At 36.5% G+C, this 24,866-nt stretch overlaps 1 protein-coding gene across 5 annotated transcripts in view; it reads right to left on the reverse strand.

Moving 5' to 3' along the window:
* DNM3 (dynamin 3) overlaps positions 1 to 24,866 on the reverse strand; it is a 552,008-nt gene that overhangs the window by 267,329 nt on the left and 259,813 nt on the right. For all 5 annotated transcript variants that reach the window (XM_057725664.1, XM_057725665.1, XM_057725667.1 and 2 more), the window contains one exon: positions 21,033 to 21,146. In XM_057725664.1, coding sequence (XP_057581647.1) covers positions 21,033 to 21,146 — 114 coding nt within the window. The remainder of the gene's footprint in view (positions 1 to 21,032; positions 21,147 to 24,866) is intronic.

The raw sequence follows: 24,866 nt of genomic DNA on the forward strand, positions 1-24,866 counted from the left end.
ATAATTTGTATTTCCCTTCTGAACACACCAAAAGATTATAAATCCTAAGATAAAAATACTGTGCCACGTATTTTGCAGGTATGCCTATCATCATGTAAAGACTTGGAGCTTCCATAACGATTTACTGATTAACTGCAGGTATTCCGGATAAAGCAGAAAGCTCTCTTCACACACATATTTCCTTGTAGCCAATATGCTTCACTTGCACCCCCAGCCGCAGAAAGGATACTTCTTCTACCTCTGCAAAAATGTGATTTCTGAGTCTTTATGTGATGCTCATGTAGATTTTTCCCCCTTTTTGATACCACGCATGCTCGTTTCTGAGTCGTACTAAGGAAATAAACTATTGGTGATGCCAAAAGACATCAGGAGTCAATATTCTAAAATTGTCAGTGACTCGAGGACACCATATTTCTCTTGTCCAAGTAAGCCAATACTCATTTTAAAGTCTGATTGTAACGTGGAATCCAACAAGAGTTCATAGCACATAGCATTCAGATGATTCTCGTCAGACCTGGGGACTGAAGCAGGCGGCAGACTGCATTCCTAGTACACTCTCACTTAAAACCTGTCTGAAAAGGCCAGCACCAATTTTCCAATCCCTTTATCTTGCCTCCACCTAAAGATTTCAAGACAGTGCTTCAGATTTTACTGGAGTCGTAAATCATATATCTACCTTCATGCGACTGGTTTTCCATAGAGCCAGAGTTTGTAAGGTGTGTCTGCTGGATGTATTATGTTACTGAAATATAGAAATGGCTGCTGTGCACACCAGTGGTTAGTAAAACTCAAAGACGTAACATTATCTTTCTCAATTGATTTGAGGAAACAAATGTTCATAAAATATATACTGCTTTTGGTTAGGGGCTGATTTCTAAATAAACAGACTCAGCAATGGAAATTCCAGAGACGGGCAAAACAAAACATGCGTTAGTAAATGTACATTCTAAAATCAACTCTCTCACAATCTTTGCCTTTCGCAAGCTCTCTGAAGATTGTAAAATCAGTTGCATTAAGTTTATGATTTATACGTGTTCTAATTTAACTTCTTTTTCAGTTGCTGAAAGAAAATCTGTTAACTCTTCTGGACTATTTCTCCTTTATTTTACAGCCTCTGATTTGCATCTCTGGCTAAGAAGGCACTTCACTGCAGTGATCTGAAGGCACCCATTTGTTTGAGAGTCAGGGAAGGAGAGAAAAGGGGAAAGCTTTGCTGCAACAAATCTCCCAGTCATTTCAGGCCCTGACAAAATAGGAAATGCTGGTGATTAGAAGACAGCATTGCCTTCAATTAAAAAAAAAAAGTGCTAGTCCACACAACATAAAGCCAAACTAAGTGGGGCTACCTTCCCTAATTTGCAATGAACTGGGGTCAACTAGATTTTTATCTCAAATACAAACTGGGAAAGAGAAAACAACAAGAGAGGAAACACTACATCTTGGTTAGATCCTGCTTTTCACACAAGATTGTATGACTGATAGCTACACAGGATGCATCCAGAAGATTAGAAGGCCAAAAATAAGCAAGGAAATATGGCTGGACCAATGTTCACAATTATTTCTAAAAGAACTGTGTAATCTGATATAACTGCAGTACACATATGTAAATGTTAAAACTGTACCATGCTTTCCATTTAAGATAAAAAATAAGACAGCTTTAAATCTTGAATTCTTGTCATGATAAATGTTTGATCAGAAACTATGTAGCTTTTACTCATTTTTTGATAGTTTATTGAATGGCCTACTTTATTCTAGCTAAAGAAAGTATAAAGACACCATTCCTGCCTTCAATTAACATGTGAAATCATAACAATATTTCAGTACAATACTAAAAGAAGGCAGCAGATAACTGACAAATTATTAACAGGAAAGTAAGTGCTGTACGAAGTCAATAGGAGAAAAAATTTATCTGTGTGGGCTGACAATATGCTTCTGAGTACAGGCCTTTGAGTTAGAAAAAAGCTGAGCTCTGCCACTTACTGTAATTCCAAGAAGTAATATGCTTAACCTCTCTGAGCCTCAATTCCACCATCAATAAAATGGGAATGATGATAATATTTATCCCATAAGGTTATTATAAGAAATGGATACACTGTATATGAAAGGGGTTTGTCATCTATAAAGAAGCTATAAAATGACCATTGAGAAGGTGGTAAAAGGAATCATAAAACTGCTACGGTTAAAGTGAAAAAGTAAAGAGCGCTGGGAAGTTGGAGGGAAACATTATTAACTTTTTCTTTATATACTTTCCATTATTTGAACTTTCATAATGCTCATGCACTAATCTTGTAGCAAAAGAAATTAAAGCTATATAAATACTATCTGAAGTATGTGTACCTGGATGTCACAAAATATTCTAACTGTAAACCCTAGTAATGCTGTTCCATTATAAATACATAGAAACAAGACTCAGTCCTGGTTTCAATTTGAGAATTTCTAAAATTACAAAAATTTGCCAAGCTTGGGAATGATAACCAACTGAAACAGTGTTTCCTTTCCATGCCATTTTCAAAAAGAGCAAATTTTGTAGTCACCCAAAACCATCCACTGATTCAAACAATCACTCAGGTCAATACATTTTGCAAAAATAAGGTAGATAACATTAGTTCTCAAAGGCAAGCCTTTGTCATGTCTAACTTTGCTTTTTAGAGCCCATCACATTTCAGATATTTAACTGATAACTTTACAGACATAGGCCATTTCCAAGTGAATGCCGAGGGCTTACCATAAAGGCATGGCCAACTTTTTAGATTGAACTCGATCATAGATTAGCATTCCTAACATTAGAAGTAAGTGTGAGCTCTTTGAGAGCAGGAGTCATATCTTTTTCATCTTAATGTCAGTCCCTGGCATTGTGACTAGCACGTGAATAGGCAAGAATAAATATTTGTTGAACTATTTGGAAGAAAGATAACTCTAAAACATTTTCCTCACTTGGAAGCCCAATGAGATGGGCATATATGCTAAGGGGAATACAACCTTTACAGTTGTTTCTGTAAGAAAATCACTTAAAATGCTTCAGAAGCAGTAAAGGTAAGTATAAAATTGAGTTCTTTGAATAAAATGTCATAAAAACCCCTATCTGAGAAACAGATTTCTCCTATATTTGAAAAAGTATAGATGTGCAAACTAAGATGAAATCATGGAGCAGGCTGATCAAAATCACCTTTCATCTGCCTTACAAAAATTCCCAAGGCACGTTTCATCAATGTAAATAGAAGAGGACTTTCACTATCTGTGGCAGGAACAAGCCCACACCTGGAATGCTGGATTCCTGGCTGACTATTCTCCCACTGACTCCCCTATGATGATTTGTGAATAAACACACAGATATTCAAAAAAGACAGAGTTGGTATCCACATGTAATAAGACTGTTAGATAGTATGTAGTTACAGTTGCATATTTCCAGTATTATGTAATACTGTAAAGCAGTGACAGGGAAAAACAGAGTCGAGGCATACTGGGCTTGCTCAGCCACTATGGAATAGGCCCTGAAAACACAAGTACGGAAGCAGAAGTACAGTGATACGTAGTAATCCCTCTGAATTTCCATTGATGATTAAAAACTCTCTATGAATGAAGTACCTTATGTTAATCTCTTAGTTCCATCCTAAACTGCTGGATAATTCATTTTTTCTTATTTAATCTTCCTCCATAGGTGAGCAGGGCTTGTAATAACTTTTGAACTCTTTAATGGTATGTTAATTCAAGAGAAGACATTTAATGAAAAGCAAATGCTTTAAGACAGTTCTCACATGAAGCCTTTTGAAATATTCAACCCAACATATTTTAAAGAGAGAGATTTTTCTGCTTCTAAAAAGTATTGCAGAAGGTCAGTAGAAATGAATTGCTTTGGCTATAATTATTTAAAGAATTCTAAGTTTCTTAGCTTGGCTACTCAAATCAAATTTGGAAGCTATCTAGAAGTTTTCTCACATTTTGATCTCTGGAAGAGGTATTAATCAAGCTCTTGTTTGAGGCAACTTGAACTTCAATCAGAATACTATGGAGGGGAAGTTAGCTGTATAATCAGAATATTCAACAGTATACATAATTGAAAACATCACCAAAAGAAGAAAAGTAGATGCCAGTAGGCTGATATGCTATAACCTGTTGTCAAGCAGTACTTGGCAAATTTCAACAGATTTAATTAACCAGCAATAAAACTAAGCAGCAGAATACCATTAAAACAAAAGTATTAACACAGAATCAGGAATTACCAGTGAAAAACAGTGCTGTACCTAATAGCATGGATCTACCAGAGGCAATTTGTTAGGAGACCAGAGTTGTTATTTCATACTGGAGGCTTGAAATCGAAACTTTTGAGTTTCTTTAGGTCAAGCTATAGCACAGCATTTGGAGAGCCAGCCAAAATTGCTGAGGAAGGCCACATGTGGAACTAATTACTCATGGAGAGGCCATGACAAAGAACATTTCTCCAGACTTTTCATGGGGGCTTCACTTTCAGGAAGTTGCTATAATTACTGTTCAAGTCTAGATCAGCCTGCAAGCCGCTGACAGATCCAACAGACAGGAGGAGGAGGAGGGAAAGAGAGAGAGAGAGAGAGACACAGAGAGAGAGACAGAGAGAGAGAGACAGAGGGGGGGGGGAGGGAAATGAACTTATCTGCCCTTTCTGACGAGTGAAATATCAGAAAATAAAGTACCACAGGAAAGCTCAAAAAGGTTTCCAAATGAGCCCTGGCTTCCAGTGTTCAACTTTCTGTTTACTTTTGTATCTACCCTCTATCTTCAAATTACTTTTCTAGCCTGAATCGGACAGCAAATTTGTACTTCTACACTAACTTGCTTTCAGTTGGCCACAGCAGAACTGTACATCTCGACTCTTTTTTTACAGCTTTTCCATACTGGGGCCCACTTCCTGCCCAGTTGAGGAAAAAAATCTGGCCTGAAGATGAAATGACTGCTTAACATTACACTAAAACATCTGGTACCATTTTATGCACAGACCCATGTCTGAGAGCAGGCGATTCTAGCGGTCTCTCCAGCGGCACAGCGCATACCCAAACCTCCCCAGGGTGACATCATCCCATATATGGACTCTCCAGCCCAGCCCTCCCCCTTTTCCTGGTCCTAAATTCATTGCCAGTTCCCCAGTCTGCAGCAAATGTGCCACGTCAAGACTGGAAATCACAGCCCTTGAGTCTCAGTCGGGGCAGCAGAATTCAGGGGGGGAAGCCGAAGGCAACCCCTGGTGCAGGAAGGGAGGCTTTTCCCAAAGACCGGGAGAGGATTTTAAGTACATAGATGGAAGCTTCTGGAGATCCTGCTCCGTCGCCCCAGTGTTCAGACTACCTGTTCAGGACAATGCCGTTGTACAGTAGTCTGCACATTGGTTAGACTGGGCAAGGGAGAGCAACGCCATGGACAGCTGGGGACAAAAGTTGCTGTTTCCAAGGAGAAGACATTTGTTTGCTCCTTTTTCGAATCTCATATCCAGTGTTTTTCTTCACAGGTTTTGCACAGTAGGGACCAGGAAGCCCTCGGGGATACTGCGGAGAAAGGACTGCTCGAGGGAAGACCTGTGGGTAAGGCCTTCTTGACTGCTCACCTGGGCTGTGACCAGGAAAGCCTGGGTGGGGAGCCAATGATTTGCTTTCACATGCGAGAGAAACTGAGGTATCTGTGTGACAGATAGGTCTGCATTTAGTTTTAAAAGAGCAACAATGTGTGGTACGTAGCGATTTACTAGGTGTTATTCAATTTCTGAAGTTTAAGTATTTTCTTAAGTTTAAAGGTTTTCCCACTTCAAAATGAAATATGAAAAGACCCCAAACACTTAATAATTTAATGAGGCTGGTTTTGAATTGTTGAAATTGATAATCCAGAGACCTAAAACCTTATTTGAATGAGGGCCGTAGTATAACTTTTGGTATCCCAGGATTGAAACCATTTTGCCCCACAGTAAAGAATACTTGCTATTTTTAAAATACTATGTGAATAGTGCTTTTCTTAAATTTTATATAATATAAATAGCAGGAATAATAGTATCTAACAATAAAAGAAGAGGCTGCCAAATTTTTGCCTACCAGACAGAAAAGAGCACCAACCCAGAATTTATTGAGTCAGCAACCAAATAAATTGGAGAATAAAAACCTCTATGTTCAGATATCCCAATATATATCACTGTATTATATTTTTTTAAAAAATCCAAGAATGGTTGATAACTGCTGGTCAGCTGAGCCCTCGTGGCTGTATTTTACAATGCTTCTATTTCTCTGAGCACTTAAAATGATAAGGTACTTTGTCTAGAAACCCACTGATAAAAAAGGAATTTGTAAACGAAAGCAAAGTTTTCTTTGGTCAGTTTCCAGCTGTCCTGGGGGTGAAGGAGGGTGGGAGAGGGGGAGGAAGGTGGGAGGGAGGAAAACCCTCAAGCTGAATGAAATCCCAATAGAGAGAATAACAGAGAAAGTCTGGGTTGCAATACGATCCATGCTGAACTTTAGAGATAGGTCCCTTAAAGAACGTTCTGGAAAAAAATGTTACTGCCTCAACCCCCATTTATATCTACCCCCCAAATAATTCTATATAATGAAAACATCTATTCTTTAGGCTTTTGTGTGAATGTAACCTCTTTTGTCCTCCTTTAAATTCTGTAAAGTTACAGTGGTTCCTTAAATCCTTTTCTAAATCATACATTTTGCAACAATTCAAACATTGTCACAAGTTCTCTTTGGCAAAACATTTTACTACCAATGGTTCCCCAAGTTATCTTTTGTCAAAACAATTTATTTTAAAAATAACCCCTTTGATCATTCCAAAACTGGTACAAAAGTTTTTTTCTTTTATTCATGGTTTTTAGTTAAAATATAAAAAGCAAGGATTTATTTTAGCTATTTTCTCCATTTAGATGATACAATAACGTCATTTTTTTTATTGTATCTAGGAGGCTTCCATATTAATTATTTTTAATAGAAGAAGTAAAATTTTAAAAATCTACATAGTTTATTTTACATAGGAGAAGTGAAAAAAAATCTGTTAGGTAACTTTATGGGAGCTTATTTTTTTCAAGAAATATATTTTTACTAATTGATATAGTTACTAAAGAAGATAACTATAAGGTACTTTGGTAATATTTGATTTCTCAAATTTGGGGTTTTTTTTTTTTTTACTCCACAGACATAATTGAATTTCCTAACTTGCTTTCATTTCATGTATATTTAATTTAAATGTCTTTCTTCATATTAAGTGGACTTTTTGTTTTAAAGAAACAAAACCCCATTGGTTCCTCACCTGTTTTCTCCCTCAGGATTACTTTTAGTCTGGAGACAGAGGGGACCGACCCGATGGCATCCTTGGCATAAGTACAGGAGCAGGAACATAAGAATTAATTTTCAAAAGGGGTAGCCGAGGATCCCACGTGCTCCATGGAGTTCTGGCAACCAATTTTTGACACAAACTTTTAACAAATGGAAAGGAATAGTATGTATTTTTAAATTGCATGAACTAAATTAAAAATCAAAAGTAAAAGCTCACTTTATAAACCACTGCTGACTGAAAGAAGGATGGTAGTTTATGTGCCAGTATATATACCAACATGTATACACACATGTATTGTAAAATAACCTTATCTATTTCCAGGGTAATTAGAATACTGTTTAACTTTATTTTGATATTACTTTGTAAGGAAATATACAAATGTTTTAGGGATCATGGGATCTATTCCAGAGGAAACTAACCAACAATGAACATCTTCTACTAAAAACTACTCCTGGATTTAATGGTAAGTGTAAGTATTAAAATTAAATATCGTACATCAGAAAGAGAAAATTGTTTGCAAGGCCTTCCAAACTGTACTTCATAGAAACTTAGTAGTAATTTTGCATTTTAGCGCATGATGACTGATAAGTTAGACTAAGTACTAAGTTAAAAGGAGACTTTTTCCGCTAAGAGAAGGAAAAGGATCAATATAAAAAGTTTATTTACATTTTCAACTCCCACTACTTTTTTAAGCCATAGTTCTCAAAAACAAAGAAAATTTATTTACAATGGGACAAAATTTCACACTGATCACTTTCTTGCAATTAGTCAATAGTTTTAATGTCCTTCCTGCTTGGCATTTGAGCTTTCAGCCAAGATACTGTGTTTATATTTTTTAAAAACCAAAATATACCACAGACCACCCAAGTTTTTCACTTTGTGTAAAAGAGTTCAGGCACAAAACTCCTAATGAAGGAATTTTCTCCCCCAACTCCTTTTCTTTCCCCTGGTTGAAATCTTAAAGCTGTTATAGGACGTAAAAAGAAAATACAACTTGGTAATGTAAAAAAAAAGTTCACTCACCCACCAGCGTCCATCCTTACTAAAGAGAAGCCAAAGCTTTCGATTACTCTACAAGAGATTTGCTCTTTACAAACAACCCATTTTCCTCTTCTCTAAGGAGACTAACCCACGCATCTCAATAATGTCTAAATAATAACTAAGAGACCATCACTCATAAATCCCAGCTTAAAATAACTAGAAGTCAGGCTTTAACCTAAGAAAAGACAGGAAATTCCTGAGTAAAGATTGAAACTTTCTTACTTGGTTTCTTCTACCTTTTTAACCTTGGTGTTGTGCTACAAATTATGTAGACAGAAGTATTTATCAATTTTTTGAAGATCTCTTATTAAGAATTTTTATGAGCTTTAATAAATAGAGATAATGAAATAAATTAAGGAAAATAATTAAATCTTAACTTTGAATTTCCTGACTTATTGTGACAGCCAGGAGGTGCTTTGGTTTAATTTTACTGTGGAAGACTTAGAATATGATTCTTTCTTTGCGTTTCTTTCTTAAGATAATAAATAAAAGACAAAAAAGTGATATAACCGTATTAAAAATTACATGGTATGATAATATAAATAGTTCTTTTATATTTTAGCTAGTATTTCAAGTGATAATGAATTACTATTCAGTGTACAGTTTAGAAGATAGAAAAAAAGTCTTAAATGTTTTTTCAGACTTCCATCTTTTTAAAAAGCTTAGGGGCAAGTTCAACATAACCAAAAAGTTTGCATATGCCACAAACTTATTAAAATTGTGTTTTTAAAATCTACTAGAAACATAAATTGTCCAAAAGTCTTATGAGTAGAATAAAATCATTTTTCAGCAAGATTTTCCCCCTGAAAAACAGTTATGGTTTTTCAGGCTCAAATATATTGGAGTATCTTGGTTTAATAGAATTGCTTCATATTAAAGGATAATATGAACTCACAAATATTTCTTTCTATTTTTTCAGGTTGCATGCATCATTCCTTTAATTGAGCAGAGTTAACTGGATCAAATTATTTATGGGAGAGAGAGGGAAAGCTATACAGAATTACAGTAATTTTAAATTTCCACCAATATACTCTTTGTAAGCGAATCACTCCATAAATATTTTCTGTTGCACTGAATGCAGCAACAATAACAAAGTAGTTTCTTAAGGTATTTGTTTTTGCATACTCTGGCCTTGTAATTATTTAAATAGCAGCCAAGTTTAGTGATGTTTTTGGTTCTATCAAGAAAAAAAAAATAAGTCCTCTACTCAGAAGTGATGACCAGAAACAGAATCTGACATTTATTTTTTGAAAGCAAATAAATAAATGGAAAGTTGCACTTATCAACTCTTTGTTAAAACTGTACCATATTTAATCACTGCATAAAAGTTCAGATGTATAGAATACCATTTTTTTTCAGTCTCTAAAAACTATTTTGCTCTCCATAAACTTTCTATTTGCTATATTCTCAGAATTTTACAATTAAAGGGAAATAACAATTTGTTTTCCTTAAAATGCTTTGAAAAAATCCCTAAGTACATACTCCTTAGACAATAACATTTTGTTTTATTTTTTTTAATTCTGTTTATTGGAATTTTGACTGTCTGGATATTTTATTTTTTAAAGGGCAGGGGAATTTGTTAAATACCTCTACGGATGTGAATTGACCATTTATATGAAAATAACCAGTAGAATTATTCTCAGGTCAGCGGAATTAAATTTTTTAACTGTATATTTAACACCATTAATTCTTTCTTATATGAATTTTAAGGAAATTTTCCAAAGGTTCTGGTTTTAATTTTTGGATATGAAATGACATTTCCTTTTCTGTGTTTAAGGTACTGTTTTGTAACTGCATTGCACTAACAATATCCAAAACACATTCTGAGCATCACTATGGGTAACAACTTTTTAGTTTATACCCTTTTGATTCATGGCACAGCCCTGTAGTTAATTAAAAGGAGAACTTAAGTTCACAACTGCTTTTTAGTTGGTTTTCACATCCATACTTTAGAACTTTGCATTAAAAAGCATATGAGAAATTTAAATAAGTTCCTGTTGCTTAATAAAATATTGATAAAAACACATCCCCTTGTAAAAATCCCGCTATCAAAGCATCAGATACCAGAGTCCGCTGGTTGAGTTGTCAAATACATTAGATTCATTAATTATTTTGAAAATGGCTGCCATTTCCATGTAAATGACAAGTTTCTTTTTCACGGGCGAGGTTATGCTACTTATCTATTACAAGAAACATGTATAAACATAGTCTTTATCTTTAACTTTGGTTTTAAAATATGCAGAGTTTTTGTGAAGAGGAAAAACATCTGGTTCAATTACTCTGAACTCTGACTGCATGTGGGCCAGTAGTAATATGAATTGGATTTAAGAATAAACCTTGTGTTTAGTCTTTTGTTTTGTTGTTGTTTCCTTAAAATTTCAATGTGAGTTTTCTGTTATGTCAGTTATCCATGTTAGCACATTTGGAACAAATGTATAAGTGTACTTTCTGAATAAAGTCAAAAGTCTACCTTGTTTTTAGTTCCATAATGTTTTAATGTTTAATTCTATTGTGTGTTTTTCTCCCTTTCCCCTGACCCTCCAAAATCACCAAATCTGGAAAACAGACTGATTGTATCTGCCCATGAGCAAAGGAAACCTGAAGGAACCAAGGGCCTGGCTGGACGGAGTTGTCATGTGTCTGCCTGTCTACACTTGCTGTGCAGAACATCCGCTCACCTGTACAGCAGGCACAGACAGGCAGTCACATGACAACCCAGCCTGAATGACAACCAGCCATTGAAAGAAAGCAGCCCTCACACCATAGCATCTACACCAAGAGCTACAACCAAAATGAGGGGCGCGGGGGCTGGGGTTTTAATTTGTTGGTTTCTTAACTCGTATGTATTATTATTATTATTATTATTATTATTATTATTGATTCAAATATTGAAACCCACCAAAAGTAAAGTGAGTGGTGCTTATGAAATATAATAAAACCCATTTCTGAAAATGTTCCTGTGCTTTCTATAGTTCTCTTTTCCTAACTGTTGTCAGTAAGTTACTACCCTCGACATTTATTGTACATAAATTTGCAGCACCCCCAAAATGAATATAATGAAATATAACCCCAGTCTAATGTTTGACAAAGAATAAGTGATTCTAATAATTCTACTCCAAAAACTAAGTTTAGTTTTCTATATCATCATGACTTTTTAAGGGAAAGAGAGGAAGAAAAGAAAAAGAATGAAGAGATAATATTCCAGGGGATCATGTATTTTGAATTAAAAACTCTGCCAGTTTGGGTCTGGGTAAAACACAGCGAAAAGAGTATTTCTTTCCAACGTAATTTTCAAAAGTATTAAAATAGTTGCCTCTCTTCTTTTGATATACAGAAAGCTGGAACTGAAGCTTTGATACTTCCAAGTGTCATGATGTACATGAATTTATTACTGCCATTGTTAAATTAAGACGGAACTACAGTTTATAAGGGTGGAATTTATGGGGCCAATGGACTCACTTGGAATACATGCTCCCATTCACTGTAAACTTTCAAACTCTTGAAATGTTCAGGCAATTCAATTCTTTTCAAAAAGAACAAGGAAAGATATTAATGGATATGCAGTGTATATTTTGCCATATCATTTGAGGAAATGTCAAAACTTCAGTTTACACACTGTGAACTGGAGTGAAATGATCAGGGTTGGCTTGTTTATATAAATATTTCAAATATTCAAAAGTAAAAAGTGAGGAGATGGGTACAATTAAAAATTTGTCAACTGATCTGGTTCACTAAAATGTTTTAACTTCAGTATTTACAATTAATTTTCAACTTTCTTAGAAAGATTCTAGTCAAACTTTAAAAAATGTTGCACAAGGTTACCCAAAATTTTTGCTTTTTTAAATCTAACTAAACGTTTCAAGTGTATATTTTGGATTAAAGCAAACTACTTTTATTCAGACATTTCATTTTTAAAATGAAAGATTTAGTCATAAGGCTAAAAACTCCACGAAGTTCAAAATTTCTATTATTATGTGATATTTTACGAAACCTGACACCATAGTTTCTTAAAAACAACAACAACAACGAAACCAGTGATTGGGTAAAACTAATAAGTAAAAATATGATTAAGGCTAAATTCTTGCATTTACAATCTGGCCTACGGAAATATGTCATCTGCTAAAACATGCTACTGCGAAACACATTGTGCAATGAAGGTTTTTATCTTAAAGAAGAGTCCCATGACTAACAAATAAAGTCCTAAACAATAGTTCACAAAATTTAAAATATAAACAGGAAGACAATATAAAAATGTCTCATAGAATATTTGCATAGAATCACCCAATTGTAAATGTTTTATATAACCTGTAGCAAACACCTCCAACAGGAGTCCACACATGGATCATACTACTGGACCCTGCAAAGCAGTGCCAGCACAGTGCTTGAAAGCTCTCTGGCTCACACAATAGCTGGGTCATAGCATAAAGGAGACTGCTCCATTCCAGCAAATTCCAAAGGGAAAGCTAAGGAGGCCAGGCCAGCGCAGTCATCCTGGACTGAACCACTCCAGGGTGACGTTTCAAATAATTCTCTTAAAACATGAGGTTAACATATTGGTATTACGTTTTTGTTGTTGTGGTTGTTGTTTTTGTTTTTGTTTTTTACTTAACTTGAAAGAATGTCATATATATATATAAAGTCATTAAATGAGGTACATTTAAAAATTTTACTCTTCCAGGAAAGGGTAATATAAAGGGTAATATTTTTCTTCCAATATAAACTTTTGAGTACAACAAATAATACATATGAGGGAATGGGTTTGGGTCTGTAAGTATTTTTAATAAATTTGAAATCGCATTTACCATTATGGTTTGTTGGATATATTTTTCAAAATTATAAATCTTTGGATAATGCCAGAACTTGGAAATGTTTATATGAAATAATCCCGCATTAAAAAGCATAATGTAAGACAGCTTATGTATATGAAAAAGCATACGCACAACTATAATCATGAAGAATGTAAAGTAACATAAATGTTTTAAAGCTTAATATTTATTGAGACTTTTTTAAAATAAAAAGTATCTAAGTTTTGGCTAACTAAAACAACTCAGCAAGGAGTGTGACTAGTGTTCACAGGGTCAATCCTGACCTCATCACAGGGAGCATGCAGACCTAGCAGGAAACAGTCAGAATCTTGAAAGTCCAAGTGCAAATGGAAAGAGCTGAAGATTTCTATAACTTCTCCATCTCACAGCTTTTGCCATCCAGGGGTGTAGCTGTCACCTCATTTCCTATTACCAAAGCTACATGTGTCATCTGTTACAGCTACATAATAAAAACAATACTAAGTAAATATCCCTATAAGGGAATTATATAATCTCCTTATCAAGCTATCCAAACACATCAACCCACAAAAATGAGGCCTGTAATTTTATGAGTCCAAAGAATGTCCTTATTTCAATGCAGATTTTGGATTTTCTTCAATACTGTAAGGTTAGTACATTTCCACTGGAAATGCTTCTGTTGAATTATCCTACTTTCCTAGGGGTATTCCATTATGATTTTAATCTTCATGTTGGACTACGTAAATGGAATAAATATTGGCTATGTACTATCATTATTCATAAACTAGCAGTCCCTTTTTTCCAGAGATTTTAACTACCATTTACACATTTTGCAGTGTTTATTGAGAAAAATAAGGCTCTTTTCTCCTTGAATCAGAATATCCTATTCTTTTAAAATTTTTTATTTTGGAATATTTTAAAATAAAAGCCATCACATTTTTTCCCCCCAAATCTGACTTTAAAACTATCTAAATTCAAAATCCTTTTGAAGTGATAGTTTCTATTTTATTCCAATGCCTTGCCCTTTTCTAAATTCCTCAAAAGAACTGTGCAAAATATATTTATAATGTATGGAAATGACATCAGGAAATTTATCTTCTGCTTAAATTATCTTCAATGCAGGAAGATATATAGTCAAGGGAAAAAAAATCCATTAACCTTCAATGATGAAAATTATGAAAATTTTAAGACAATCCACATCTAAGGGTAATTTTACTCTGTAATTCAATAAATTTGGTTTAGGCACTTGAGATATCAGGACATGATGAATTACTATGCTGTGCTTAATTATTTATTTGCTCAATCACATCTTCATTCAGCCAATATTTACTTAGCGCCACCTATCAGTGCCATGTCTACTGGTGGTAGAACATGGAACAAGACAAGTGACTCCTGGTCTCAAGAGGCTCACAGTTTAGCAGGAACTTAAGCATTCAACCAATACTTACCTAGCAAATGTGATGAGTTTTGTCAATGTTCACCTTTTGAAATAATCTCTTAAATTCATCCATTTCTATCAATTTCTCTCAACCCATCCAGCCCAAGCTACCATTATCTCTTACATATACGACAGCAATAGCTTTCTAACAACTCCCCAATCCAGTTTTGTCCTCCTCTAGTCCATTCTCTACAAAACAATCAAAAAGGTCTATAAAAATTTCAAATCGTATTATGTGACTCTCCAGCTTAAAAACTTGAAAGGCTTCTCATCATTCTTAGGATCACAATCCTTAATCTTTATAAAGTCCTTTTCTCTCTTTGTTCCAGTCAAAGTGGCCTAAATTTGGTTTCTTATGTTCATCAGGCTCAATCTTGCCTCACGCATTAACATAAACCTTCTCTGACCACTCAGTTTAACGTCCCCCCATTCTGTGATTCCCATCCCAGATGCTCCTTAAGTCAAACACATCACTGGATCTATTTTATTCACCGTTTGTAATCTGAATCTCATAGGTGTTCCTGTTTGTTTATGTTTTCTTCATCGGGAAATATACTTCACAGGGGCAGGTACATTGCTAACCACTTTATCCTTAGTGACTAGGATCGTGTCTGGTACATAACAAGTGCTCAAAATGTATTTGTTGGGAAATGTTCAGGTGATTAAGAGCACAGCACTGATACTTAGCAGCTGGTTGAATTACTCATTCCCTTTGAGTCTAAGTTTTCATTTCTAAAATGAAGAATGTACTTAAAATATTGACTTAGCTCAATGCCTGGTAAACTATAAATAATAAATGTTAACCATCATCATGAAGATCATCATTCAGACTGAAAGCTGGCCTTTGTGAGTTTAAGCAGGTAGAATGAATAGCAGAGATGTTTTTTACAACCACGATTACTTTAGAACTAGGGAGCATCTTGTTAACTGGAAGTCCATTTGGCTTGGTTGAGCATTTTGACTCATTTGGATATACAAAGGTGAGCCTGAAGCTAAGGCTGGACTAGATGCTAAGAAGAGCTGAGGGGGTGTACATAAAAGAATGAGGAAACACCCTGAGTTTGGGGCAATCCCAACCGACAGCACTGAGGGGAGGAATGGGTAGGGGACGAGAAAGAGAGAAGCCAATGTGCTGTCCTTGGGCTGGGCCAGCACAAGGCTAGAGCTGCCAGTGACACACCCAAGTAGAGTGTCCAGTGGCTAAAAACTGCTGTGCAGAGTGTTATCTAATATTCTATCTGAAGTTGTTTGAATTGATATATTGCTTCCCCAAATCCTTAGTAAATATAAGTACTACAAATATCTTTATATTATTATTTTGATAGAAATCAAAGGAGCTATCATTCACCCAAGATTCCAAGGGATATATGTGGACACACACAAGCCCGCATGTTCAAGCTCTGCCCTCACCCAACAGCTCCTCCTTGACTTGGGGTATGCACAATGACAGAATGCCCTGGAGAGGATGAACCCAGGAAGAGGTCCTTGCAATCCCTAGAAATGCATTCAGCGCCATTTTGTACAGAATTTCAGAGTCTGGGGTAATGGAGTATGATTTGCAAGGACAGTCAGGTTTGGGTAAATCCCCTTGGTGATTAGTTATAAACTATCTAACCCTGTACAAGATGGTCTATTTCTTTTCGTGTTTCAGAAAGCCCCAATTTTTGAATAATACTAAAGGATAACATATAGTCAAGTAGGTAGATTACGTTTTCCATAACCACATTGTATTATATAGATTCTCTGAAGATAACACGTGGAAATAACATTGCCTGGGACACAGGTGGAAACCTTTCTATTAAGATCATCTGTCAGTAACATTACAAATAACATTGCTGTAAAATAGCGTAATGGTTCAAAACATGCAGTCCACAGATGTTTGAGGGTGTTCATGAATCCACCTAAAATTTCTGGGTAGGGTGAATAGTTACATTAAGGATGGTGAAAAAGTAGGAAAAGTGCTGGGGACCTACTATTACCATCATGCCAACTCTGGCTTAAAATTATTACACGGGGTTATCATGCTATTGCCTCCGCCAGTTTGAATACGAAATCACATAGTTTGATATTATCATCTCTAACCCATAGGCTGGAGAGGAGGCAGCATGGAAAGGTCCCACTGAAGGAACAGGATCTGAGTTCCCTCTTAATGTCTGAACCTTACCATTCTCTGCTGACCCCAGAGCCCATACATCCTATCTCACAATATGAAATAACAACAAATTGGAAATCTGAAGACATGTGAGTCAAAGAATGACATTATCGTAGGAGGGCACGGTATTACTTGCAATGACAAGAATAAATATATAAATGTGATACCTAAAAGTTTATAAATGCATTTGTTAATATATGATTTCACAGTCCTACACACTCCCTTTGAGGTGATTTGGTCAGTAACAGTCCCCATTTGATAAGCTAAAACCGAGGCTCAGAGAAGTCTGACTTGTTCCAACACTGGCTTGTTACTCATAGCAAATTCACATCCTCCAGCACCTCACCCTTTTCACTGCACCAAGCATATAGTCTGTAGGGCCTTTTGTTCAATTAATGTCACCCTGAAAACAGTTTGAACCATTGTTCTTTAATCACAAATACATTTCATAAGTCATTTATATTTAATACAAACCTGTCATAAGTTAAATAAAACCATATTTATTCATAAGACATAATATGCTATTTATTCATCAATTATAATATAATGAAAACATATCCGCCTAATTACACAAGAAAGCAGGAAGATGAAAGAACACAGAAACAAATAGCAATTCCCTATTACAATTTAATATAAATTATTAAATAAATGATAAATCTATAACTTAATATTTACGTCACACTTGCTTGACTAAGAGAGAGAAATTGCCATGTAACAGAATTTCGAAAGTGTGTAGGTGCTGGTGTGACAGATATCATGGGAACAAAATACAAGCACTCAACTTACCAACAAACTGACTCCAAAAGTTGAGTAAGAACTCACGCTTATTTTCAAAAAGGAAAATTCTAAATTTGGGGTTTTCAAGGCTGCGCACAGAAGCATATTTAATCCATATCCAGAAACAAAGTTAAACTATGACAGCGAGGCATGCATGAAATCTAAGCATCATTTAAAACACTGCTACTAAAGGATGAGTGTTCAGGGTACAAATTCAAGAGGCCAGAGACTGATCACCACCTCTAAACCCTACCCTCCTGACATTTCTCCTGACCTCCTTTTCCCATACCCTCCTTTCCAGCCTCGGCTCCCAGCAGAGGCTCATAGCTATTAGTTTAATACTGGCAAAGATCAAGGAACACTGCTGACCCCTCCCTTCTGCCCGCTGGCAGGCTCAGAGGTGGTCTGTGGTGGTAGGAAGCACTGACAAGAGAAAGAGAGCAGGAAAAAGAACCAGAGTGGTGGCAGCCAAGGAGTGGTAAGGTGGGAATGAATGAGGATGGCTCCAGGGGAAAAGGCTTTGCCCCAATGACACAAATACTGTGAAGATAGGGATCATGAGTCGGGTATTAATATTTGGAAAATTTCCTATTTGGTTCCTTGAGCAGAGTTCTTAATGAGAAACAGTAGCTAATGACTACAGTATAGCTACATGTGGCCCATTAATTTGCTACCCTGAACTTGAGCTCTCCTCTCCAGCCAGTACAAGCCACCATCTTCTCTTGCCTAAACCACTGATACAGTCTCCTAGCTGGTCTTCCTTCTATTCTTGCCACCCCGACTTCATCCACACACACATTCCATCCCACACATCATGCCCGACCCAGCAGACAGAGGGATCCTTCTATAACATAAATCTAATCAGGTCCCATTCTGTTGACACAGGCCAATGGTTTTCAATTATCCTTGGAATAAAATCCAAATCATTGGGTGGAGTCTGACAAGGTACCTCTGATTTTATATTTCCTACTTCTCTCTCCTACTCCTCTATCTCAGCCATAAGCTTCCTGCCCACTCCCACCCTGGAATGTTCTTCAACACAATCTTCTACATAGTTCATCATTTTGGTCTCTGATCCAATATTACTTCCTCCCAAACAACCAATCTAAAGGTCCCTCCCCAACCAGTTTCTAGCTCATGACCTACTTTCTTCAGAGCACTTAATATCCGATATTGTATTACTAGTCTACTTGTTAGCACCACAGAGCAGCAACCTTGTCTATCATTTTCTCTTTCTTAAAATGATCTAACCAAAGGAAAAAAGCCTTTTCTAAACCTTCTTCATCTAAATAAATCCAGTTTATTTCAAGGGTCATTACTACCTACCCTTCCCCCCCCCAACACACACACACCCAAGCACCTTCCACACACATACCTTTAATAAAATGTTCTCTGGCTCTCAGTTAATATTATAACTGCACACATGTATTTTATATTTATTGTAATCAAATGCTCACGAGGGAGCTTCAGCAGCAGAGATTTTGTAAGAAGTTATTCTGAGTTTATAGCGGAGAGAAGGGGTTGACTGGTAACTATGAGCTCACCAAGCTCTCAAAGCCTCTTCCTTCCCTTTAGGGAGCATCATATGCCTTCCAACTGGCTCACTGGCTTGTTTCAGTACCCGTGCAGCCAAACCAAAAAAAAAAAGAAAACCATAAAGCCATACTCCAACAGTAGTGGCATGGTGGCTAATCCCAGAGTCTTCAGAGCCCCTGATACTAACACTCAGGGAAAGGTTAATGCTGGGATGCCTGGAACTCATCTTAATAAATCCTCTGTGGGATGAGGCTGACTTGGAAAACTCCAGCACCTCAGAGATTCTTGCCTCCATCTGTGGTTGAAGGCCTAAGCTCTGGAGCCAGACAGCGTGTGTTCAAATTTCGGCTTTGCTACCAAGCAGCTATGAGACCTTGGCAAGTTAGTTATCCTCACCAACACCAAGTGTGCTACCGTAAGGAAAACGGAGTCCTAGAGAAATGACTTTTCAAAAGATTGTGTTTTTTTCTTCATTTACGCACCTGAAAAATCAGGATAATAATAGGACCTATCCTTAGGGTTGTAAGGTGGATTAAAATCGTTAATTAATAAATATAAAACACTAGCTATTACTATCATGACTCCGCAGCGAAATCTTTTGCTTTCCCTAGAATAACTGAGAAAGGCCCAAGATCAATACGTATATAACTGTACATAAATGATCACCTAAATCCTTGTAAACAAAATGTATCTAAGAGAAGATCTAGTAGGGCAACGGAGCACAAAAGAAGACTATGTGTTTTCTGATGTTTATATCTAGGAAGGCGTCTCAGAGCTCCTGAAGCTGTGGTCTTTAAACAGGGGAGCTTCCACAGAATGAGAGAGAGATCTCAGCAGCCAGTACAGGAAAGAAACCATTGCTAATCCTCAGACTCACAACAAACAATTCCACGTTTGACTGAAGTCTGTAAAATATATGACAAAAATTTGAAATAAAGCTTTTGAGAAGAAATCTTCTTTGGACCTTTCTATAAGATCTTATTTCCTTTACTGCAGAAAATTTAGTGGCCATCAACTGGTCATCTGATATTTATTCAACACACTATTGTGCACAAAGCACTTAGAAAAAAGAAAGAACTATGTAGAACATGAAGCTTCTCCTCCAACAAATTGCAACAGCATCTTATAGTGCTTTCAAAAGATATCAACCCAAGAGGGGAAGGACTTTTAACTCCAAAATGCATGCCTTTTATAGCCAAATACAACTGACACAATCTCACCTGCAAACAGTTTTGCTATCACTGAATATTCTTAACCAATGTTTTCATGCTGCATTATAAGTACCAAAAACATCTCAAGTCAGACCAGAGCTATTAAAATTTCCATCCATGCCCTCCCAAATATACCAGTATCACTTTATAGCACTTCAATGGCTCTGTGAGACTGATTTTTATGTGTTTGCTTTTCTAACTGTCAGATTTAAATGAGTAATAAGTCACAGGACCAAAATTATTAACATCTAACGTGAACCAGAACACCATAATTATCATAATTCATACTTTTACATAGATATCAAATTTTCAAAGAAAAAATTTGTGTAAACAATTATCTGGAACTCACTTGAAGACTAGTGATTTGGACATTTTCAAAAGCCTGTCATTTGAGACAGATGTCACAGCAACAATCCCAAAATGCTTTATTAACTGCATCACTGCTATTAACTTTGCTCTTACGATGCTCTACTACCTTGAGTATTTTCAACACGTTATTTAATGAAAATTGCTTTCACTATATCAGTACCTTGCCATTATTACAAAGAAGAAAGTTTTCAACTACTGATCCCTAACTCCTTTTCTTCAGGTAAACAAACGTGACTACATTAAAGAAATAAAAGATATTTGAGGGGACTACTGTAAAATTTAAAATCTATGAGGAAAAAACAGTGCTTCTTCAAAGATTCCACGCTAAGTCTTACTGAAAGAAAACCACTGGGGTCTTAAAATTGTATATCACAATGATATCCACTAATTTGAAATAGAAACACTTTAATTTAAAAAATTCTGTCACTTCTGTGGCTTACCTCATCATCTTTGTACCAGGACAAGCTTTCAGCAGTAAGGACGAACCAGTATCCCTTAGAGCCTCCTTTCATGATGCCAATGTTGCTGATGGTTAGCCATCCCTTGCGAATCACCTTCAAGAGAGCACAGATCGGCAGAGACATTTAGTTTAACACGAGCCCATGGGGAACACAGGTCTTGCACTGAGTTAAAAACAAGATACAAGTTACAATAAGAACAGCATTGTTCCCTCAAAGCTCACCCTCAATTAAACTATTCAAACTAATAAATCTTCCAAAAGCACAGACAACCAGAGGGAAGTCTCTCCCATCAAATGAACAAAATCAAAATCGTGGACTTGTACGGATGGTGGAAGCAGAAAGACTGGAACATGGATAAAATAAGGCAGACTAATAGGCTTGTGCCAGGCCTATTTATGGCATTGCTGCTACAATTAAAATTTATTTAGTTGATTGGACAAACAACAATAGACTCTCCATGCCCAATGTCTCTTATCCCTTTCCAGCCCACTAGCCCATTTGTTTGCCTGGTTTGCATCTCATTAGGATTTCTACCAGGGACTGGCCACCAAATGGTGAAAAGAAAAAACTCAAGCCAACCAATTAGTTCCTTGTTAACAGCTCTCAATAGGCTGAGTGGGGAAGAAAGCTGAAACAACAAGCTGAAATTAAAAGTTTGGAGGTTTTTAATGGTCTAGATTTATCCATCTATTTCTGGTTGTTATTTGCCAAGCTAAAAAATACACAGAATCTTCATAAAAATCTTTAAATAGCATTTACATGTTTAAACATTAACAACTTGGATAGAAATTATCTATAAATGGCATTTAAGTGAAAATCTATCTTTTTCTCACAGTTGTTATAAAGTTAAATTCTGTTTTCCACATGGCATAGTTTACCATCTCCTCTATTTTAGATAATTTTTGTTGTCATAGAATTGAAATGCTATATGGAATTGTATGATATTATTCCAAATGTCAAAAGTCATCTTATACCTACACTGCTCATTATCCTAGGCATCCTGAAAAATTTTTTAAATTATGTATTGAATGACTAATGAGTGTCACTTCCTAAAGGAAAATGAAAATACCCTAATAATCAGATTTTATTTTGATATTTTGAAATTTTATGTTTAAGTTTTCTAGTTGAAGGAAAGTCAATTCTAGGGAAAACTGTGAAATAAGCCAAGGTCATTATTGATCTTTCAAGCCTCTCTCCACACTCCAAGTCCCTTGTCACCCTTGATTCCCTGTTACAGTATCTCCCAGCATCGTCCATTTTCCTTTTTAACTCTTTAACTTTTTTAAAAAAAATTTTAAATAAATTTATTTATTTATTTTTGACTGTGTTGGGTTTTCGTTGCTGCACGTGGGCTTTCTCTAGTTGTGTCGAGCAGGGGCTACTCTTCATTGCGGTGTCCGCACTTCTCAGTGCAGTGGCTTCTCTTGTTGTGGAGCACGGGCTCTAGGCATGCAGGCTCAGTAGTTGTGGCTCACGGGCTCTAGAGCACAGTCTCAGTAGTTGTGGCGCATGGGCTTAGTTGCTCCATGGCATGTGGGATCTTCCCAGACCAGGGCTCAAACTCGTGTCCCCTGCATTGGCAGGCGGATACTTAACCACTGTGCTACCAAGGAAGTCCCACTCTTTAACTTTTACAGACCCCCAGATAGAACCCCATTCAGGCCCAGACTAAGGCAGTTCTCTCCATTGTTCAAAATTACTCCTTCTCACCCTCTGCTTCAGAAAGAAGGAAACAATACTTCTCAAAGTATGGTTTCTACCAGCCAATAAAATAAAATAGTTATAATAAGTAACCATTGGGATGCTTTTTAAAAGTACAGATTCTTGGAACACCTGCAAGTCCAAATGAATCAGAATATATACATATGAAACCCAGGAATCTACATTTTAACATGTCCCAAAGTAATTCTTATACTTAAGTTTGAAAACCATTGCATGTATACATACAATTAAAACTTCATTCTCCTTAGAGCAAATAATCTCATTTAATTTAGTAAGAAGGAACTGGTTATTTCCCAATAAGACTGTTACCTACACCACCAGGGATTACAAATAGTATACTAATTATAGTACTTAATGAAAGTATATTTACTATTTCATTTTATCAGGCACCTTTGGATAAAGAGGAAGTCTTCCAGATTACGCCACAAACTGCAATAAGAAAATCACTATTTCACGCATTGATAGAACAGGCTGGCCTCAACAAGGAGAGCCATGAATTTAGTTCAACAAACCTTTGTTAAGAACCTATCAGATGTCAAGATGAAAAAGCATGATGATTCCACACCCCGCCCTCAAGCATTTTAGAGTTTTGTAGGGAACAAAGATCCATAAAGAGAGAATTTCATCATAACAGTGTAGTTAGAGATGTAAGCTCAGCAAGAGGAGGAAGGCTGGACACAGCTTAGTGAGTGTTAATAGGCTTTCCTTGGAGACATGATAGTTAGAAAGAGCCTGGCAGAGAATTAAATTTAAGTCAGGAAGTATTTTGTTTGCCTGTTTTTTGTTATTCATGAAGAAGGACAAACAAGAACAAAATATGAAAGAGCTACTTCATGCAGAAAATGTGAGGTGGGAAGAAGAAATTGAGGCTGGAGAGGCAAGTGAGGTAAATCCAGAGTCAATCCAGTTCAAAAGACCTCAAATTTTAGTGATAAAATTCAGCAGTACCACTATGGAAAACAGTATGGAGGGTCCTTAAAAAACTAAAAATAGAACTACCATATGACCCAGCAATCCCACTACTGGGCATATACTCAGAGAAAACCATAATCCAAAAAGAAACATGTACCACAATGTTCATTGCAGCACTATTTACAATAGCCAGGACATGGAAGCAACCTAAATGCCCATCAAGGGATGAATGGATAAAGAAGATGTGGCACATATTTACAGAGGAATATTACTCAGCCATAAAAAGGAATGAAATGGAGCTATATGTAATGAGGTGGATAGACCTAGAGTCTGTCATACAGAGTGAAGTAAGCCAGAAAGAGAAAAACAAACACCGTATGCTAACTCATATATATGGAATCTAAAAAAAAAAAAAAATGGTACTGATGAACCCAGTGACAAGGCAAGAATAAGGATGCAGATGCAGAGAATGGACTGGAGGACACAGGGTTGGGGGGGCGGGGGGCAAAGGGGAAGCTGGGACGAAGTGAGAGAGTAGCATAGACATATATATACTACCAGCTGTAAAATAGATAGCTAGTGGGAAGTTGCTGTATAACAAAGGGAGATCAACTCGATGATGGGTGATGCCTCAGAGGGCCAGGACAGGGAGAGCGGGAGGAAGTCGCAGGAGGGAGGGGATATGGGGACATATGTATAAATACAGCTGATTCACTTTGGTGTACCTCAAAAGCTGGTACAAGAGTGTAAAGCAATTATATTCCAATAAGAGAGCTTAAAAAAAAAAAAAGGAATGAAACTGAGTTATTTGTAGTGAGGTGGATGGACCTAGAGACTGTCATACAGAGTGAAGTCAGCCAGAAAGAGAAAAACAAATACCATATGCTAACTCATATACACTGAATCTAAAACTATGGTACTGATGAACCCAGTGACAGGGCAAGAATAAAGAAGCAGATGTAGAGAACGGACTTGAGGACATAGGCTGTGGGGGGAGCAGCAAAGGGGAAGCTGGGATGAAGTGAGAGAATAGCATAACATATATGAAATACCAAATGTAAAATAGAGAGCTAGTGGGAAGTTGGGAAGTTGCTGCATAACATAGGGAGATCAATTTGATGACGGGTGATGACTTAGAGGGCTGGGACAGGGAGGGTGGGAGGGAGGGAGTCACAGGAG

The sequence above is a fragment of the Hippopotamus amphibius genome, chromosome 3 (genome assembly GCF_030028045.1).
Source record: "Hippopotamus amphibius kiboko isolate mHipAmp2 chromosome 3, mHipAmp2.hap2, whole genome shotgun sequence".
Taxonomy (NCBI): domain Eukaryota; kingdom Metazoa; phylum Chordata; class Mammalia; order Artiodactyla; family Hippopotamidae; genus Hippopotamus; species Hippopotamus amphibius.